Source organism: Bufo bufo, chromosome 4, assembly GCF_905171765.1.
Source record: "Bufo bufo chromosome 4, aBufBuf1.1, whole genome shotgun sequence".
NCBI classification, from domain to species: Eukaryota; Metazoa; Chordata; class Amphibia; order Anura; family Bufonidae; genus Bufo; species Bufo bufo.
Window position 1 is genome coordinate 628,554,794 of NC_053392.1, and position 18,731 is coordinate 628,573,524.

At 46.9% G+C, this 18,731-nt stretch overlaps 1 protein-coding gene across 4 annotated transcripts in view; it reads left to right on the forward strand.

Moving 5' to 3' along the window:
• The window catches only part of MDGA1 (MAM domain containing glycosylphosphatidylinositol anchor 1), a 241,211-nt gene that overhangs the window by 202,061 nt on the left and 20,419 nt on the right, over positions 1-18,731 (forward strand). For all 4 annotated transcript variants that reach the window (XM_040430779.1, XM_040430782.1, XM_040430781.1 and 1 more), the window contains 4 exons: positions 802-979; positions 8,682-8,705; positions 10,889-11,041; positions 12,200-12,352. In XM_040430779.1, coding sequence (XP_040286713.1) covers positions 802-979; positions 8,682-8,705; positions 10,889-11,041; positions 12,200-12,352 — 508 coding nt within the window. The remainder of the gene's footprint in view (positions 1-801; positions 980-8,681; positions 8,706-10,888; positions 11,042-12,199; positions 12,353-18,731) is intronic.

Genomic DNA, 18,731 nt, shown 5'->3' on the forward strand with positions numbered 1-18,731 from the left:
CCGGTTTGTTCAGTTTAGTCCATGTTACCACAATTTTGTTCAAAAATATAGAAACATATGATTAAGAGTTCTCAATATTTGGGAAAATTTTCCTTAAATGGTGTAAATCATAAAAAAGGAGAAAAATATTTGAAAATAGTCATTTTATGCTTCTGATGACGTTCCTGTGGCTGTGACCTGACACGATCTGTGATTACGCCTCTACCCTCCCCCGCCCGCCCTTCACACCACGTCCGCAAATGAAGAATTTCACATCGATCCCATCATGCGAGTCTAATAAATCTCTCTGGCTTCGCCGCGTTCCCACCGCGGCCGGGCTCGACCGTAATAAAAAAAAAAGATGAAGAACCTGCCGACAAGGGGCTCAAAGTCATTGGCGCAAAATTCCTTGTAACTCAGCAGAATGAGATGGAACATAATGGCGGATGTAAGGGGACCCTGGTGGTCGCTCCAGCAAGGCCAGAAGACGGGGAAATCATATCCGGAGGTGATTAGTGCCGAGCGAGGCGAGGTCTGGAGAAGATGAACCGGAGGAATGAGAGGCGGCGGGGGAGGGAGCGCAGGGCTAGCCAAAGGTGTAAATAAAGTTGTGAAAAAGAAAAAAGTGACATAAACAACACATCGATACAAAGTAAAAGAAACATTGTTACAAAACCCTGACCATGTGACACCAGGCGCTCCATTATACTAGCGCCGCCATGCTGGGGTCACATGACACATCACGTGACCCTTCTTTTTTTTTTCTGGATGATACAATGTATATAAAACACATTTACATTGCGTCGATCTTTCTGATTTCAGCCAAACATGAAGGGAATGAACAGCTTTGTGGTGACCAGCCGGGATTCGAGGAAAGGCTTCCTGTACGAGCTCCGACTGACCGACCTCAAGATCCCCCAACACTACGAGGTGAAGATCACCCCGCACACCGTGTCTGGACCCGGCGACTCTGCCTCCCGGAGCATCCGCTACAAAGAGCGTAAGTGCAATATGCAACCTGCCTGTCTGAGAGGTAGTCACAGCCCCGCCCCCTGCTGATGACATCACTGATATAATGACATGTGATCAGACATGAGATCCACACACCTTATACTACAGGAACATCTATTACTGCTGACAACCTGCCTGTATATCCTGTCTGAGAGGTTGTCACAGCCCCGCCCCCTGCTGATGACATCACTGATATAATGACATGTGATCAGACATGAGATCACACACCTTATACTACAGGAACATCTATTACTGCTGACAACCTGCCTGTATATCCTGTCTGAGAGGTAGTCACAGCCCCGCCCCCTGCTGATGACATCACTGATATAATGACATGTGATCAGACATGAGATCACACACCTTATACTACAGGAACATCTATTACTGCTGATAACCTGCCTGTATATCCTGTCTGAGAGGTAGTCACAGCCCCGCCCCCTGCTGATGACATCACTGATATAATGACATGTGATCAGACATGAGATCACACACCTTATACTACAGGAACATCTATTACTGCTGACAACCTGCCTGTGTATCCTGTCTGAGAGGTAGTCATAGCCCCGCCCCCTGCTGATGACATCACTGATATACTGACATGTGATCAGACATGAGATCCACACCTTATACTACAGGAACATCTATTACTGCTGACAACCTGCCTGTATATCCTGTCTGAGAGGTAGTCACAGCCCCGCCCCCTCCTGATGACATCACTGATATAATGACATGTGATCAGACATGAGATCACACACCTTATACTACAGGAACATCTATTACTGCTGACAACCTGCCTGTATATCATGTCTGAGAGGTAGTCACAGCCCCGCCCCCTGCTGATGACATCACTGATATAATGACATGTGATCAGACATGAGATCCACACCTTATACTACAGGAACATCTATTACTGCTGACAACCTGCCTGTACATCATGTCTGAGAGGTAGTCACAGCCCCGCCCCCTGCTGATGACATCACTGATATAATGACATGTGATCAGACATGAGATCACACACCTTATACTACAGGAACATCTATTACTGCTGACAACCTGCCTGTATATCCTGTCTGAGAGGTAGTCACAGCCCCGCCCCCTGCTGATGACATCACTGATATAATGACATGTTATCAGACATGAGATCCACACCTTATACTACAGGAACATCTATTACTGCTGACAACCTGCCTGTATATCCTGTCTGAGGGGTAGTCACAGCCCCGCCCCCTCCTGATGACATCACTGATATAATGACATGTGATCAGACATGAGATCACACACCTTATACTACGGGAACATCTATTACTGCTGACAACCTGCCTGTATATCCTGTCTGAGAGGTAGTCACAGCCCCGCCCCCTGCTGATGACATCACTGATATAATGACATGTGATCAGACATGAGATCATACTCCTTATACTACAGGAACATCTATTACTGCTGACAACCTGCCTGTATATCCTGTCTGAGAGGTAGTCACAGCCCCGCCCCCTGCTGATGACATCACTGATATAATGACATGTGATCAGACATGAGGTCCACACACCTTATACTACAGGAACATCTATTACTGCTGACAACCTGCCTGTATATCATGTCTGAGAGGTTGTCACAGCCCCGCCCCCTGCTGATGACATCACTGATATAATGACATGTGATCAGACATGAGATCACACACCTTATACTACAGGAACATCTATTACTGCTGACAACCTGCCTGTATATCCTGTCTGAGAGGTAGTCACAGCCCCGCCCCCTGCTGATGACATCACTGATATACTGACATGTGATCAGACATGAGATCCTCACACCTTATACTACAGGAACATCTATTACTGCTGACAACCTGCCTGTATATCCTGTCTGAGAGGTTGTCACAGCCCCGCCCCCTGCTGATGACATCACTGATATAATGACATGTGATCAGACATGAGATCACACACCTTATACTACAGGAACATCTATTACTGCTGACAACCTGCCTGCTATATCCTGTCTGAGAGGTAGTCACAGCCCCGCCCCCTGCTGATGACATCACTGATATAATGACATGTGATCAGACATGAGATCACACACCTTATACTACAGGAACATCTATTACTGCTGACAACCTGCCTGTATACCCTGTCTGAGAGGTAGTCACAGCCCCGCCCCCTGCTGATGACATCACTGATATAATGACATGTGATCAGACATGAGATCACACACCTTATACTACAGGAACATCTATTACTGCTGACAACCTGCCTGTATATCCTGTCTGAGAGGTTGTCACAGCCCCGCCCCCTGCTGATGACATCACTGATATAATGACATGTGATCAGACATGAGATCCTCACACCTTATACTACAGGAACATCTATTACTGCTGACAACCTGCCTGTATATCCTGTCTGAGAGGGAGTCACAGCCCCGCCCCCTGCTGATGACATCACTGATATAATGACATGTGATCAGACATGAGATCCACACACCTTATACTACAGGAACATCTATTACTGCTGACAACCTGCCTGTATATCCTGTCTGAGAGGTAGTCACAGCCCCGCCCCCTGCTGATGACATCACTGATATAATGACATGTGATCAGACATGAGATCCACACACCTTATACTACAGGAACATCTATTACTGCTGACAATCTGCCTGTATATCCTGTCTGAGGGGTAGTCACAGCCCCGCCCCCTCCTGATGACATCACTGATATAATGACATGTGATCAGACATGAGATCACACACCTTATACTACGGGAACATCTATTACTGCTGACAACCTGCCTGTATATCCTGTCTGAGAGGTAGTCACAGCCCCGCCCCCTGCTGATGACATCACTGATATAATGACATGTGATCAGACATGAGATCATACTCCTTATACTACAGGAACATCTATTACTGCTGACAACCTGCCTGTATATCCTGTCTGAGAGGTAGTCACAGCCCCGCCCCCTGCTGATGACATCACTGATATAATGACATGTGATCAGACATGAGATCACACACCTTATACTACAGGAACATCTATTACTGCTGACAACCTGCCTGTATATCCTGTCTGAGAGGTAGTCACAGCCCCGCCCCCTGCTGATGACATCACTGATATAATGACATGTTATCAGACATGAGATCCACACCTTATACTACAGGAACATCTATTACTGCTGACAACCTGCCTGTATATCCTGTCTGAGGGGTAGTCACAGCCCCGCCCCCTCCTGATGACATCACTGATATAATGACATGTGATCAGACATGAGATCACACACCTTATACTACGGGAACATCTATTACTGCTGACAACCTGCCTGTATATCCTGTCTGAGAGGTAGTCACAGCCCCGCCCCCTGCTGATGACATCACTGATATAATGACATGTGATCAGACATGAGATCATACTCCTTATACTACAGGAACATCTATTACTGCTGACAACCTGCCTGTATATCCTGTCTGAGAGGTAGTCACAGCCCCGCCCCCTGCTGATGACATCACTGATATAATGACATGTGATCAGACATGAGGTCCACACACCTTATACTACAGGAACATCTATTACTGCTGACAACCTGCCTGTATATCATGTCTGAGAGGTTGTCACAGCCCCGCCCCCTGCTGATGACATCACTGATATAATGACATGTGATCAGACATGAGATCACACACCTTATACTACAGGAACATCTATTACTGCTGACAACCTGCCTGTATATCCTGTCTGAGAGGTAGTCACAGCCCCGCCCCCTGCTGATGACATCACTGATATACTGACATGTGATCAGACATGAGATCCTCACACCTTATACTACAGGAACATCTATTACTGCTGACAACCTGCCTGTATATCCTGTCTGAGAGGTTGTCACAGCCCCGCCCCCTGCTGATGACATCACTGATATAATGACATGTGATCAGACATGAGATCACACACCTTATACTACAGGAACATCTATTACTGCTGACAACCTGCCTGCTATATCCTGTCTGAGAGGTAGTCACAGCCCCGCCCCCTGCTGATGACATCACTGATATAATGACATGTGATCAGACATGAGATCACACACCTTATACTACAGGAACATCTATTACTGCTGACAACCTGCCTGTATACCCTGTCTGAGAGGTAGTCACAGCCCCGCCCCCTGCTGATGACATCACTGATATAATGACATGTGATCAGACATGAGATCACACACCTTATACTACAGGAACATCTATTACTGCTGACAACCTGCCTGTATATCCTGTCTGAGAGGTTGTCACAGCCCCGCCCCCTGCTGATGACATCACTGATATAATGACATGTGATCAGACATGAGATCCTCACACCTTATACTACAGGAACATCTATTACTGCTGACAACCTGCCTGTATATCCTGTCTGAGAGGGAGTCACAGCCCCGCCCCCTGCTGATGACATCACTGATATAATGACATGTGATCAGACATGAGATCCACACACCTTATACTACAGGAACATCTATTACTGCTGACAACCTGCCTGTATATCCTGTCTGAGAGGTAGTCACAGCCCCGCCCCCTGCTGATGACATCACTGATATACTGACATGTGATCAGACATGAGATCACACACCTTATACTACAGGAACATCTATTACTGCTGACAACCTGCCTGTATATCCTGTCTGAGAGGTAGTCACAGCCCCTCCCCCTGCTGATGACATCACTGATATAATGACATGTGATCAGACATGAGATCCACACACCTTATACTACAGGAACATCTAGTACTGCTGACAACCTGCCTGTATATCCTGTCTGAGAGGTAGTCACAGCCCCGCCCCCTGCTGATGACATCACTGATATAATGACATGTGATCAGACATGAGATCCACACACCTTATACTACAGGAACATCTATTACTGCTGACAATCTGCCTGTATATCCTGTCTGAGGGGTAGTCACAGCCCCGCCCCCTCCTGATGACATCACTGATATAATGACATGTGATCAGACATGAGATCACACACCTTATACTACGGGAACATCTATTACTGCTGACAACCTGCCTGTATATCCTGTCTGAGAGGTAGTCACAGCCCCGCCCCCTGCTGATGACATCACTGATATAATGACATGTGATCAGACATGAGATCATACTCCTTATACTACAGGAACATCTATTACTGCTGACAACCTGCCTGTATATCCTGTCTGAGAGGTAGTCACAGCCCCGCCCCCTGCTGATGACATCACTGATATAATGACATGTGATCAGACATGAGGTCCACACACCTTATACTACAGGAACATCTATTACTGCTGACAACCTGCCTGTATATCATGTCTGAGAGGTTGTCACAGCCCCGCCCCCTGCTGATGACATCACTGATATAATGACATGTGATCAGACATGAGATCACACACCTTATACTACAGGAACATCTATTACTGCTGACAACCTGCCTGTATATCCTGTCTGAGAGGTAGTCACAGCCCCGCCCCCTGCTGATGACATCACTGATATACTGACATGTGATCAGACATGAGATCCTCACACCTTATACTACAGGAACATCTATTACTGCTGACAACCTGCCTGTATATCCTGTCTGAGAGGTTGTCACAGCCCCGCCCCCTGCTGATGACATCACTGATATAATGACATGTGATCAGACATGAGATCACACACCTTATACTACAGGAACATCTATTACTGCTGACAACCTGCCTGCTATATCCTGTCTGAGAGGTAGTCACAGCCCCGCCCCCTGCTGATGACATCACTGATATAATGACATGTGATCAGACATGAGATCACACACCTTATACTACAGGAACATCTATTACTGCTGACAACCTGCCTGCTATATCCTGTCTGAGAGGTAGTCACAGCCCCGCCCCCTGCTGATGACATCACTGATATAATGACATGTGATCAGACATGAGATCCTCACACCTTATACTACAGGAACATCTATTACTGCTGACAACCTGCCTGTATATTATGTCTGAGAGGTAGTCACAGCCCCGCCCCCTGCTGATGACATCACTGATATAATGACATGTGATCAGACATGAGATCACACACCTTATACTACAGGAACATCTATTACTGCTGACAACCTGCCTGTATATCCTGTCTGAGAGGTTGTCACAGCCCCGCCCCCTGCTGATGACATCACTGATATAATGACATGTGATCAGACATGAGATCCTCACACCTTATACTACAGGAACATCTATTACTGCTGACAACCTGCCTGTATATCCTGTCTGAGAGGTTGTCACAGCCCCGCCCCCTGCTGATGACATCACTGATATAATGACATGTGATCAGACATGAGATCACACACCTTATACTACAGGAACATCTATTACTGCTGACAACCTGCCTGTATATCCTGTCTGAGAGGGAGTCACAGCCCCGCCCCCTGCTGATGACATCACTGATATAATGACATGTGATCAGACATGAGATCCACACACCTTATACTACAGGAACATCTATTACTGCTGACAACCTGCCTGTATATCCTGTCTGAGAGGTAGTCACAGCCCCGCCCCCTGCTGATGACATCACTGATATACTGACATGTGATCAGACATGAGATCACACACCTTATACTACAGGAACATCTATTACTGCTGACAACCTGCCTGTATATCCTGTCTGAGAGGTAGTCACAGCCCCTCCCCCTGCTGATGACATCACTGATATAATGACATGTGATCAGACATGAGATCCACACACCTTATACTACAGGAACATCTAGTACTGCTGACAACCTGCCTGTATATCCTGTCTGAGAGGTAGTCACAGCCCCGCCCCCTGCTGATGACATCACTGATATAATGACATGTGATCAGACATGAGATCCACACACCTTATACTACAGGAACATCTATTACTGCTGACAATCTGCCTGTATATCCTGTCTGAGAGGTTGTCACAGCCCCGCCCCCTGCTGATGACATCACTGAATACAGTAGTTGCTCTTTTGGTGATTATTATTTATTATTATTGTGGTAGCTCCTATTGTAGGTTCCTATGTAATAAGTTTGTGCCCCCCTGCTGTGGACGTTCAGGTCACGGTCACTCGAGGGTCGTTTGCTCCATCGTCATGTCCGTTTTCTGCGCCGCTTCTCATCGGTGTCTCCTGTGTGGGGACCTGACTGTCTGGACAGAGCTGGATCAGCGGCGCGTGAAGCCTCCGAGAGCCGGCACACTCTGAACGCCACCGGCCCCAGCACCGTAATGAATCACGGGGGGGGGGGGGGGGGGGTAAATATTTTATACACCCATCACAGTTGACCCTGTCCTGCCAAGAGACTTCATAATCATCAGGGAGGGAAGTCATCGGGAGGGTAAACGTGAAGATTCCGTGTGTAGCATTGGAGTCTACACCGCCACTCTGTCTCTGGGAAAGACCACTTAGTTGGCCCCCGCTACAGGGGCAGTCACCCAGCTTTCCCAGTGTGCTGAACCACAGATTGGATTACATGTGCAGCAATTCACTGGCTACGGTGAGAGAACAGCAGGATTGTCACTGCAGCTCTGGATGTGACTAGAGTATAAGATATAATGCAGCAAGATGAAATAACATTCAAAAGGAATAAAGGAATCTGGAATGATTTTTGTGATACTCTGCACCGTCTCTGCTTCATCTCTGCTGTCTCGGTTGTTCTGACTTGATTTTGTTTTATTGATGGTTTGTTTTTTCTTTTCCAGCTTTCAACTACCCGAGCCAATCAGGTGAGCGCATGTGTGTGTAATATGTGTGTGTGTGTAATATGTGTGTGTATAATGTGTGTGTATAATATGTGTGTGTGTGTAATCCTGCTCTGTGTTATCCTGCTCTGTGTTATCCTGCCCTGTGTTATCCTGCCCTGTGTTATCCTGCCCTGTGTTATCCTGCCCTGTGTCATCCTGCCCTGTGTCATCCTGCCCTGTGTCATCCTGCCCTGTGTCATCCTGCCCTGTGTCACCCTGCCCTGTGTCATCCTGCCCTGTGTCATCCTGCCCTGTGTCATCCTGCTCTGTGTCATCCTGCTCTGTGTCATCCTGCTCTGTGTCATCCTGCCCTGTGTCATCCTGCCCTGTGTCATCCTGCCCTGTGTCATCCTGCTCTGTGTCATCCTGCTCTGTGTCATCCTGCTGTGTGTCATCCTGCTGTGTGTCATCCTGCTGTGTGTCATTCTGCTGTGTGTCATCCTGCTGTGTGTCATCCTGCTCTGTGTCATCCTGCTCTGTGTCATCCTGCTCTGTGTCATCCTGCTCTGTGTCATCCTGCTGTGTGTCATCCTGCTGTGTGTCATCCTGCTCTGTGTCATCCTGCTCTGTGTCATCCTGCTCTGTGTCATCCTGCTCTGTGTCATCCTGCTCTGTGTCATCCTGCTCTGTGTCATCCTGCTCTGTGTCATCCTGCTCTGTGTTATGCTGCTCTGTGTTATCCTGCTCTGTCCTGGGACCCAAAAATGTTTTCATAAAATGATCCTCGGATCTTTATCGAGAGATGGACCAAAATGCGCCGACGTCCGTGAGGACATGATGTTCGCGGGGGGCTGAGTCTGCGATCATTTTTGGGATTTTGGAGCAGCACAACTATAAGTGTCAGGACCCCCCTATAAATAGAGGAAGTGTGAACCATTTGTATATATTGAAAACACAAGGATGTGCAAAAATAATCACACCCCTCCCCCTGTCCCTTATTATCAGCTACTGGACTCTGACTTACTGAAAGTAAAGCTCAGTCGTGGCAGTGCGCAGCAGCAAGGTTGCCTAGCACCCCTGTGCAAAAATACTGACACCCCCTTATACAGGTAATAGCAGCTGAAGAAGCGCAGGCGGCAACCAGCCACATCTTCCCTTCGTACTTGCGCCATTTTCTAGGCGTGATGCGGTTAATACACGTGTACAATCTAATACATAAACCGAATGGCGGTAAATGTCAGCAGCGCCGCCCTGCGACACGAGGCAGCAGATCTGCCATTTACCGGCAGCGCACATTATTGATTTGACGAGGGACCGGAGGGAGTTTGCGGGGAGAGATTTTCATCTGGCGATTTTCCATGTCTTAAATATTTCGCCTTCTGTTTTTCATTGACTTTTCCACAAAAGTCACATCCAATTTAAAAAAATTTTTTTTTTTATCACATCTCATGCGACGCGGAGATGGATCGCGGGAGCTGAGAGGGTTAATGGGAGGGCAGGAAATCACAGCGGATATAATGGCCTCTGGTACGCCGCCACCACTGCACGGCGCTGCGCGGCTCATTAGTTCCGATGCGGGAACTTTGCATTTTGATTGTGAAGAGGTCGTTTTTTGCCTTCTCGTTAGGGAGAAACGAAGTGGAGAGGAAAGGTCCGGCCGGATTCGTTAGCGGCTCAAGGGTTAGAATAATTATTGGCGGCGGGCGGCTTGTAATCACCGCCTCGTATAGCAGATATTACACAAATTATCCAACGTCTTCATACAAAAATACAAAAAACTGTCTCTTAAAGGGGTTGTCCACTTTTGCATTCCCCGAAGCCCTAATACCCTCCCAACCCCCAAAAAGAATTGTCCTCAAAGATTAAAAAAATCCCCAAAAAGTCCTCAGTCTCCTGAGGAAGTAATAGCTTTTTTAAAAAAAAAATCCTGGACATCCCCTTTAAGTTGATGATCGTACAATATGTTTTTTTTCTTAGTTGTAGTCTGTAACCATGGAGACACATAGCTCTGCATAGGAGCTGTAGACACAAAACGGTAGATTTTCACGTATACAATTAGTTGGACCGATAATAGGAATATTTGCAAAAGTCTACACACCCCTTTGCCATTTCACCCCCCTGTTCCTGAGTGTTGTGCGGCACCACGGCTGCGGTGTGTGAATGCTACCCTACCACGTGATTGTGTGACCCGGTACTGAGCGTCCGCGCCTTGTGTCTATTCACAGACAGCACCTGCAGGTTCGAGGACGACAAGCTTTGCGGATTCGTCCAGGATAAATTCGACACCTTCGACTGGATCCGTCAGAGCAAAGTAACCCAGAGCTTGAGGAGAACGGCGAACACGGGGCCGGAGATGGACCGCAGCGGCACGCCAGAGGGTAACGGCGCGCTCCGACATGGAGGGGGTATAGACAGAGGTCGCTCAGGAGGTCAGGGGTTAAATCCCCGTCCCTGGGGGCCTGATTCTGTCCTTGCAAATGATATGGTAGCCGTCCAGTCTGATGTCAATAAGGCTTCATCCATGCATCAGTTCTGCAGATTTTTCAAGATCTCTGCTTGATGTCAGTGAATGGGAAAATACCTGTGGCTGATAAACTTCCTACAAATGTTACAATGTATCAGAGCAGACAGATGGCAGCGCACCGATACATTGTAACAAACCCTCGGCTGTTTGAAATATTAGATCAGGTTGGGTTTTCAATGTCTGTGATGTTCCCTGTCAGCAAGCAGAGATTGAACAACGTCAGCAAAGAAAATAACAGAGAGTTGTTGATTATACAGTGGCTCCGTCAAGCTTCAGATGATGGGGGGCGCTACTAGGGCCCTTGTTTATGTGGGCCCCTGCTTTCTTTCATAAACAGCGCCACACCTTTCTGCAGGCTGTGCCTGGTATTACAGCTCGGCCTCATTCACTTCAACTGAGCTGCACTACCACACACAACCCATGCACAGGGGAGGCGCTGTTTCTGCCAGCAGCCATGCTATTCTAACCCTGCACACGTTGTATGTACCTTTAAGTAATGTCATGAGCCGAGTCATTTACCGTAACCATCTGGACAGGCTGCACGCTGAGCTTCATGTGTGCCCCTCAATATGGCACCGTCTGTATAATCATCAGGCACAGGGTGGCGTCTGCAGGTTACACTGCCGCAGCACAGGTGTCGGGGGCTGGCCACCATCTGTAACCCGGCACCAGCCGCCCACCACAGGAGCGTGCCAAGACGGCACAACGTGATGATGATGTCATGTCACTGGTCTGACGAGGGAATATACACTGGACATGTACGGGAAACAAAAAAGACAAAGTATCAAATGGATATCATGGGGGGGGGGTCACTTGGCTACAGTTGTTACCCAGTATCCGTTCTCCAGTCACTGCTTAGTAGACATTGGAGCATGTGATGGGCTTCCTGGTGAATATTCACCACGGAGACCTCCTTGATGACTTCCCATTCTCTAGGCGATCACTTCTTCTTGCACATGTTGCACCCTTGTTCCGGTGGAGCTTGTGACTTATCCTCCATTCTCCTCCTCAGGTTTCTACATGTTTATTGAAGCCTCAAGACCTCGTCGGTTCGGAGACAAGGCGAGACTCGTCAGCCCCTTGTACAACATAACCTCCAGGTTTCCATCTCTAAAGACAACGTATTGTGTGTCCTTCTGCTATCACATGTATGGGAGGCACATAGGTGAGTGGCATCCGATATTTGTGCTCGCTTGTGCCGTATAATCTGTTGACCTCTTCCCTTCCTTCTACTTTCTTCACACGATGGTTTATTAATGGCCAAAATAAGTAGGGTCAAAGGTATATTTCACGTGTGCCTTCACCACCATCTCCTCGGCATTATGGACCTGCCATGACATCTTCTGGATGGTGGGTCACATGGACTTAAGTAATAAATTATAGCCTGGGTCCAGGTCTGATCTTCAGACAAGGTCCATCTAAGGGTCTTTCCATATATTAATTTGCAGAGGAAGGACCCTTAAAACTGTTGAAATTAATTTACTTTCTAGTCTCTAAGGACACCACGACTATCTCCTATATCCTTTATAAATAGTTTTTGTTTTTGGTAACTTGAGAGTGATCATGGCCAGTTTCCTTAGCAGGACTCTATTTACGGAAGCTTTGAGGCACAAGACATATTTTCTGAAAAGGATATTCCCGGACTCTTCTCATCTGTTACATGTAAGCTAGCGTTCAAAGAGTTGTATACCGGCTTTAACAATAACATTAAGTCGTGGTGGGAGATCAAGTCCCTTAAGAGTTATCTGGAACACACAATAGTTCCCCGGGGTCTACGTATCCCTATCACCCCATCTGCGTCCGAAATTTCCTCTTCGGACTCAGAAACCCCCCACAAGGGGGAAAGGGACGGTCCCAGGAAGAGAGCAGCTACTTCCAAAACGCAGGGTAAAAAAATGGCGGAGATGGGGAAGAGATTCCAGCAATCCACAGGGGGGTGGATATCAGGGCACCTCTTCATCGTCGTCCTCCTCCTCAGTCAGTACAACCACATCTTCTGTTTTAGCGCAAGGTCAAACTCCGTACCAATTACGAGACAGAAACAAGTGAGGTGAACACCGGGTAGAAACGAGGACCTGCAGGTGCTCAACCTCGCCTCATGTAGCCTAAATGAAGCTGAGACCTCGGTCCTAAAGAACGGATTGTCGTTTGTCCCTACCACGGACTTTAGAGTATTTACGTGGGTTAAAGACCTTAACCTCTTTTGTAGAAAATTAAGATGGAAAAAGTTTTTTAATAATAACAATAAACAGTCCTATGAAAAGCTGGGGATAAAGGAGAGCGAACTAGCGGACTTAGCACTTTTTATGGAACTCTGGGAGGAAAGCTCACGAAATCCGGGTGAGGGCCTATTCACCAAGCTAAGTCCAAAGAGCATCAAAACGACCCCCCCACACACACACATCCAACTACAAACATATTGATATTTTTCAACTGGTGACTTCTGAGCTTGAGAAATTAAAAATTACATCTACACGCCGTAGAAACTTGTCCGCAACCCAAATAGAGGCCCTGAGAACCCTAGAGAGAGACAGATCCATTATCATTAAACCGTCAGATAAGGGTGGGAACCTTGTCATCATGGATCATGACAATTATCGTAGAATGTGTTTGGACCTTCTCAAGGACAAAGAGGGCTATCAGGTGCTATCAGGCGATCCCACCAATATATTTTTGGCGGTACTCCAGGTTATGGAGTCTGGACTCGAGAAAAAGGTTATAAATGAAGCAGAATACAATTTTAATCTACCTGATACACCTCAAATCGCCACATTCTATGGACTTCCCAAAGTCCATAAAGGGTGGCCCAATAGTATCAGGCGTCAGTTCCACCGCCTGGAAGTGCTACCTCCGGTGTGCATGAGGCGCGCGTCGGCTAACTATTTATAACCCTCCTGAGCATCATGCCTCTCTGCTTCATTGAGCACCCTACTAGAGGCAGCCTGGTGACTTTTTGGGCAATTCACATCTGAGTTAGACCTCCTATGCTGTACTTTGCGGTCCTTAGGTTACTTGCTTCCTCCTTATGGGCACTTATGTTTGTCTTTTTGCCCGTAGGTTGTATCCTCTTCCTCAAGCCCATCAGGAACATGTGATGTATTTCTCACCCTAACCTGTCGCATTTTTGTGTCTATCTAACTGCATCAAATATATCATTAGTGTGGGTGGGACTATTTTTTGACGAATACCGACCCCCTGAGGAACCCATCCGGGGGAAACGCGTCAGGGGTGATATTAATAATCCAAACCATCTAGGGCATTCCAGGATCTTGCAGGACAGGCAGGGAGATCCCACCATTTGGGGTCGTCCATGGGCCGAGGTGTAACTAGGACCTCTATAGGGAAAGTGCTCCCTGCTCGGTATTTCCAACTTGTACTGTCCAATTACCCTGTCCCTTTTACTTTGCTATCTGTTGTCATCATACCTGCCATCATTTGGACACTATATTTATTAAATCTGTTGGGTCATTTTTTTACCCACAGTAGTTACCTTTATTTCTGGGTTTAAAATAAATGAGTTGATGTTTTAAGGGTCCTTCCTTTGCAAATTCATTTACTTTCTAGTCTCTAAGGACACCACTACTATCTCCTATATCCCTTATTAATATTTTTTGTTTTTGGTAGTCTTTCCATATATGAAGGATCATGTTCAGTTGTATCTTAGATATAAGACTGAACTTCAGTAAATGTCCAGGATGGAGTGGTTGGTACTGTTGGTCTTTTTACCAATACAGTGTCATATCTGGTATCCAGGATGGAATAGTCTTCTCATGTATAGTGGATCATATTTAGTTATATCTTTCTCTGCTGCCAAAGTCTACATTTGCATTGTTCAACTTGGTAAGATTGGTCATCTGGATGGTGGGTCATGTAGACTTGAGTCATGTAGTGCAGTGTGTGTAATTATCCATCTTCAGAAAAGGTTCATCTAGAATGCCTTACATCGTAAGATTGGTCTTCTAGGTGGTGGGTTGAATTGAGTAATAAATTATAGCCTAGGTACAGATCTGTTCCTCAGACAAGTTCCATCTAGAATGCCTTACATCATAAGATTGGTCTTCTAGATGGTGGGTCAACTTGAGTAATAAATTATAGCCTAGGCACAGATCTGTTCCTCAGACAAGGTCCATCTAGAATGCCTTACATCGTAGGATTGGTCATCTAGATGGTGGGTTGAATTGAGTAATAAATTATAGCCTAGGTTCAGATCTGTTCCTCAGACAAGGTCCATCTAGAATGCCTTACATCATAAGATTGGTCATCTAGATGGTGGGTTGAATTAAGTAATAAATTATAGCGTAGGCACAGATCTGTTCCTCAGACAAGGTCCATCTAGAATGCCTTACATCGTAAGTTTGGTCTTCTAGGTGGTGGGTTGAATTAAGTAATAAATTATAGCCTAGGCACAGATCTGTTCCTCAGACAAGGTCCATCTAGAATGCCTTACATCGTAAGATTGGTCTTCTAAATGGTGGGTCAACTTGAGTAATATATTATAGCCTAGGCACAGATCTGTTCTTCAGACAAAGTTCTTATAGAAGGGTCGGTTTGTAAGTCTTTTCATGTATGATGGATAATATTGAGTTTTATCTCAGTCTGGACTTTAGTCGATGTCCAGGCTGGCATGGTTGGTAAGGGTGGTCTTTTTATCAGTAGATAAAGACAACTTTATCTCACTGTGATTTTGTAATAAAAAGGTCACAGAGAGGCACGAAGCATTATCAATCATGTTACTGCTCCGTGTCTCTGCTGTCCGGAGCGCGGCTTGGCTGTCATTCACGCTGTGGACGCGCACGCCATCCGCTCGTGTGAAACAGCCCTTAGCCTAGGTACAAGTCTGGTCTTCAACTCATGTCCAGATTGGTGAGACTGGGCATCATACTGAGTTATGTCCTAAGTATAGGTCTGGTCTGAAGCCAATGTCTAGATTGGTATGATGAGTTTGCCTATGAATGATGTGTCACACTGAGTTCCCACCAATGATGTTTTATATTGAAGAATATCCAAGGTAAGGTCCAGTCTGGAATAGCTCACTATGTAAGGTTGAATAGGACTAGATATAAATCTGGGCTTCAGCTGGAGGTCCAGTCTGGGATGGGTAAGACTGGCCTTCCACTATATGACTGAGCAGACATGTTATTCTTGAGTTTGCATGTATCATATTGGACTGGTCCTCCAAGTGACTTTGTTGGGGTGTTTTTCTTGGGATAATCAGATCTTGGATGGACTACATGGACTGTGAATGATCTGGATTTGGACCGATCCTCCACCATGTGACTTTGTAAGGATGGTTTCTCATGGGATGTTTTGGGTTTGGATGTATCATATTGGACTGCTCCACCACTTTTTTTTTTTTTTGTAGTGATGGTTCCTTTGGGGGATGTTCTGGGTTTCTGCTGGCCCTCCACTATGTGGCTTTGTAATGGTTCATCTGGGGCTGTTTGGGGTTTGAATGTATGGTGTGGGACTTGTCCTCCAGAGATGGTTCCTTTAGGGGGAGAGGGGTTCTGGCCATGGATGGTTTGGTCTTCCAGTATGCTGCTTCGGTTCTTGTTGGGCTCTGAATATTTGAAGGTATAATTTTGAGTTGTGTGTTTTTGGTTGTGTTGTTTTTTTATACTCAATTAGCTGCCATTTCTGGGGAATAAATATTCACCACAAAGCATTTTCATGGATGATTAGAGGCATTAGCGTTTCATCATCTGGGCAGCTGGTAGGTGCTCGGAATACTTAACACTTCTAGAAACTAATTGTCTCATTGTCAGAGGATGTGAGAGCCGCAAAATCTGGACTGAATCTGTGCAGTGGATTCCTACTGAACCCTCCGTCACTGGCCGGAGTCTTACAACCGAGCCACGCGGCCACGCTCGCCGTTTCAGTGTCCAGTGATATTTGGGATTGCCACGTCCCAGGACCAGAGGCCCCACCAAAGTTTAGACCACTGTTCTTTTTTCCATAAACAGGGGCTTTATTGTGGGTTCCTCATAGATAGCAGTTAAAGGGTTAACTGTGGCTTGCAGGGGCGGATCATTCCACATTAATAAACATAATTGAGAATATTTGTGTCAGGCTCCGCCCCCACAGATCCTACACGAGAAATGACACAATGTATCCCTGGATAGGAAGAGCGGAGTGGCGCGACGTGCCGGGCGGACGGAGGAGCAGGAGCGGTGAGGCCGATGCCAGGACACCGCGCGGGCGGGGACATGTGTATCCAGGGCACAAGCGCGGGATTACGTGCACTGCACAAACATTACGTCAGCGAAGAGGAGTGAATCAATTAGCAGTGGGGCGGAAGTAATGGGCGGGGCTCCGAAGTAATGGGCGGTGCTGGGCTCTGAAGTAATGGGCGGTGCTGGGCTCCGAAGTAATGGGTGGGGCTGGGCTCCGAAGTAATGGGCGGGGCTAGGCTCCGAAGTAACGGGCGGTGCTGGGCTCTGAAGTAATAGGCGGGGCTGGGCTCCGAAGTAATGGGCGGGGCTGGGCTCCGAAGTAATGGGCGGGGCTGGGCTCCGAAGTAATGGGCGGGGCTGGGCTCCGAAGTAATGGGCGGTGCTGGGCTCCGAAGTAATGGGCGTGGCTGGTCTCCGAAGTAATGGGCGGCGCTGGGCTCCGAAGTAATGGGCGGGGCTGGTCTCCGAAGTAATGGGCGGTGCTGGGCTCCGAAGTAATGGGCGTGGCTGGTCTCCGAAGTAATGGGCGGTGCTGGGCTCCGAAGTAATGGGCGGCGCTGGGCTCCGAAGTAATGGGCGGGGCTGGGCTCCGAAGTAATGGGCGGTGCTGGGCTCCGAAGTAATGGGCGTGGCTGGTCTCCGAAGTAATGGGCGGTGCTGGGCTCCGAAGTAATGGGCTCCTTATTTAGGTAATTTGCATATTAATAAAACCGATTTTATAGACAAATTACAGGACACGGGGCAGTGATACCAGCAGATTGTAATGTAAATCGCGGAGACTGATTTGGTGATGTTATTAGCTCAAAATCCAGGTGACGGTGTCCCTTTAATAGTCTTTATGATTTAATTCTTCTCCATTGTTAGGATCTCTGCTTGCTTTTAGCAAATGGCAATGTTCGATTTACATTCTTTACATCCAGTGGCTAGAACAAATTCTGACCTACTTCCCACAGCTGAGGGTTTGTTACAATGTATCAGTCTGCAATCCTCGGTACTCACCTCAGCAGCACAGATCTCCCTCCTGTCCTGTGTTACAATGTTTCAGTGCGGAGTAGAAGATTGTGTAGACTGGATACATTGTCACAAACCCTCAGCTGTGAGGGAAGTATTTACATCAGAACTTCTCCTGGATGTAAACCTAAATGTTTATTTCCAGAGAAAGCAAGCAGAGATCCTTTACAAAGTTGTGTCTTTGGAATAGCAATGTCCAGGTAAGTGATGCTGGTGTAGCCGGGTAATTGTGCTCATTGTCAGGACCCCGGGACCGATGGCTGATTTTGTTTAGAATCGCCCTGTAACTGCGACTTATCCGAGAGATGTGGCTGAAGAGCTTACAATCTATACCAGAAAGTGAACAGCTGATGCCCCCAT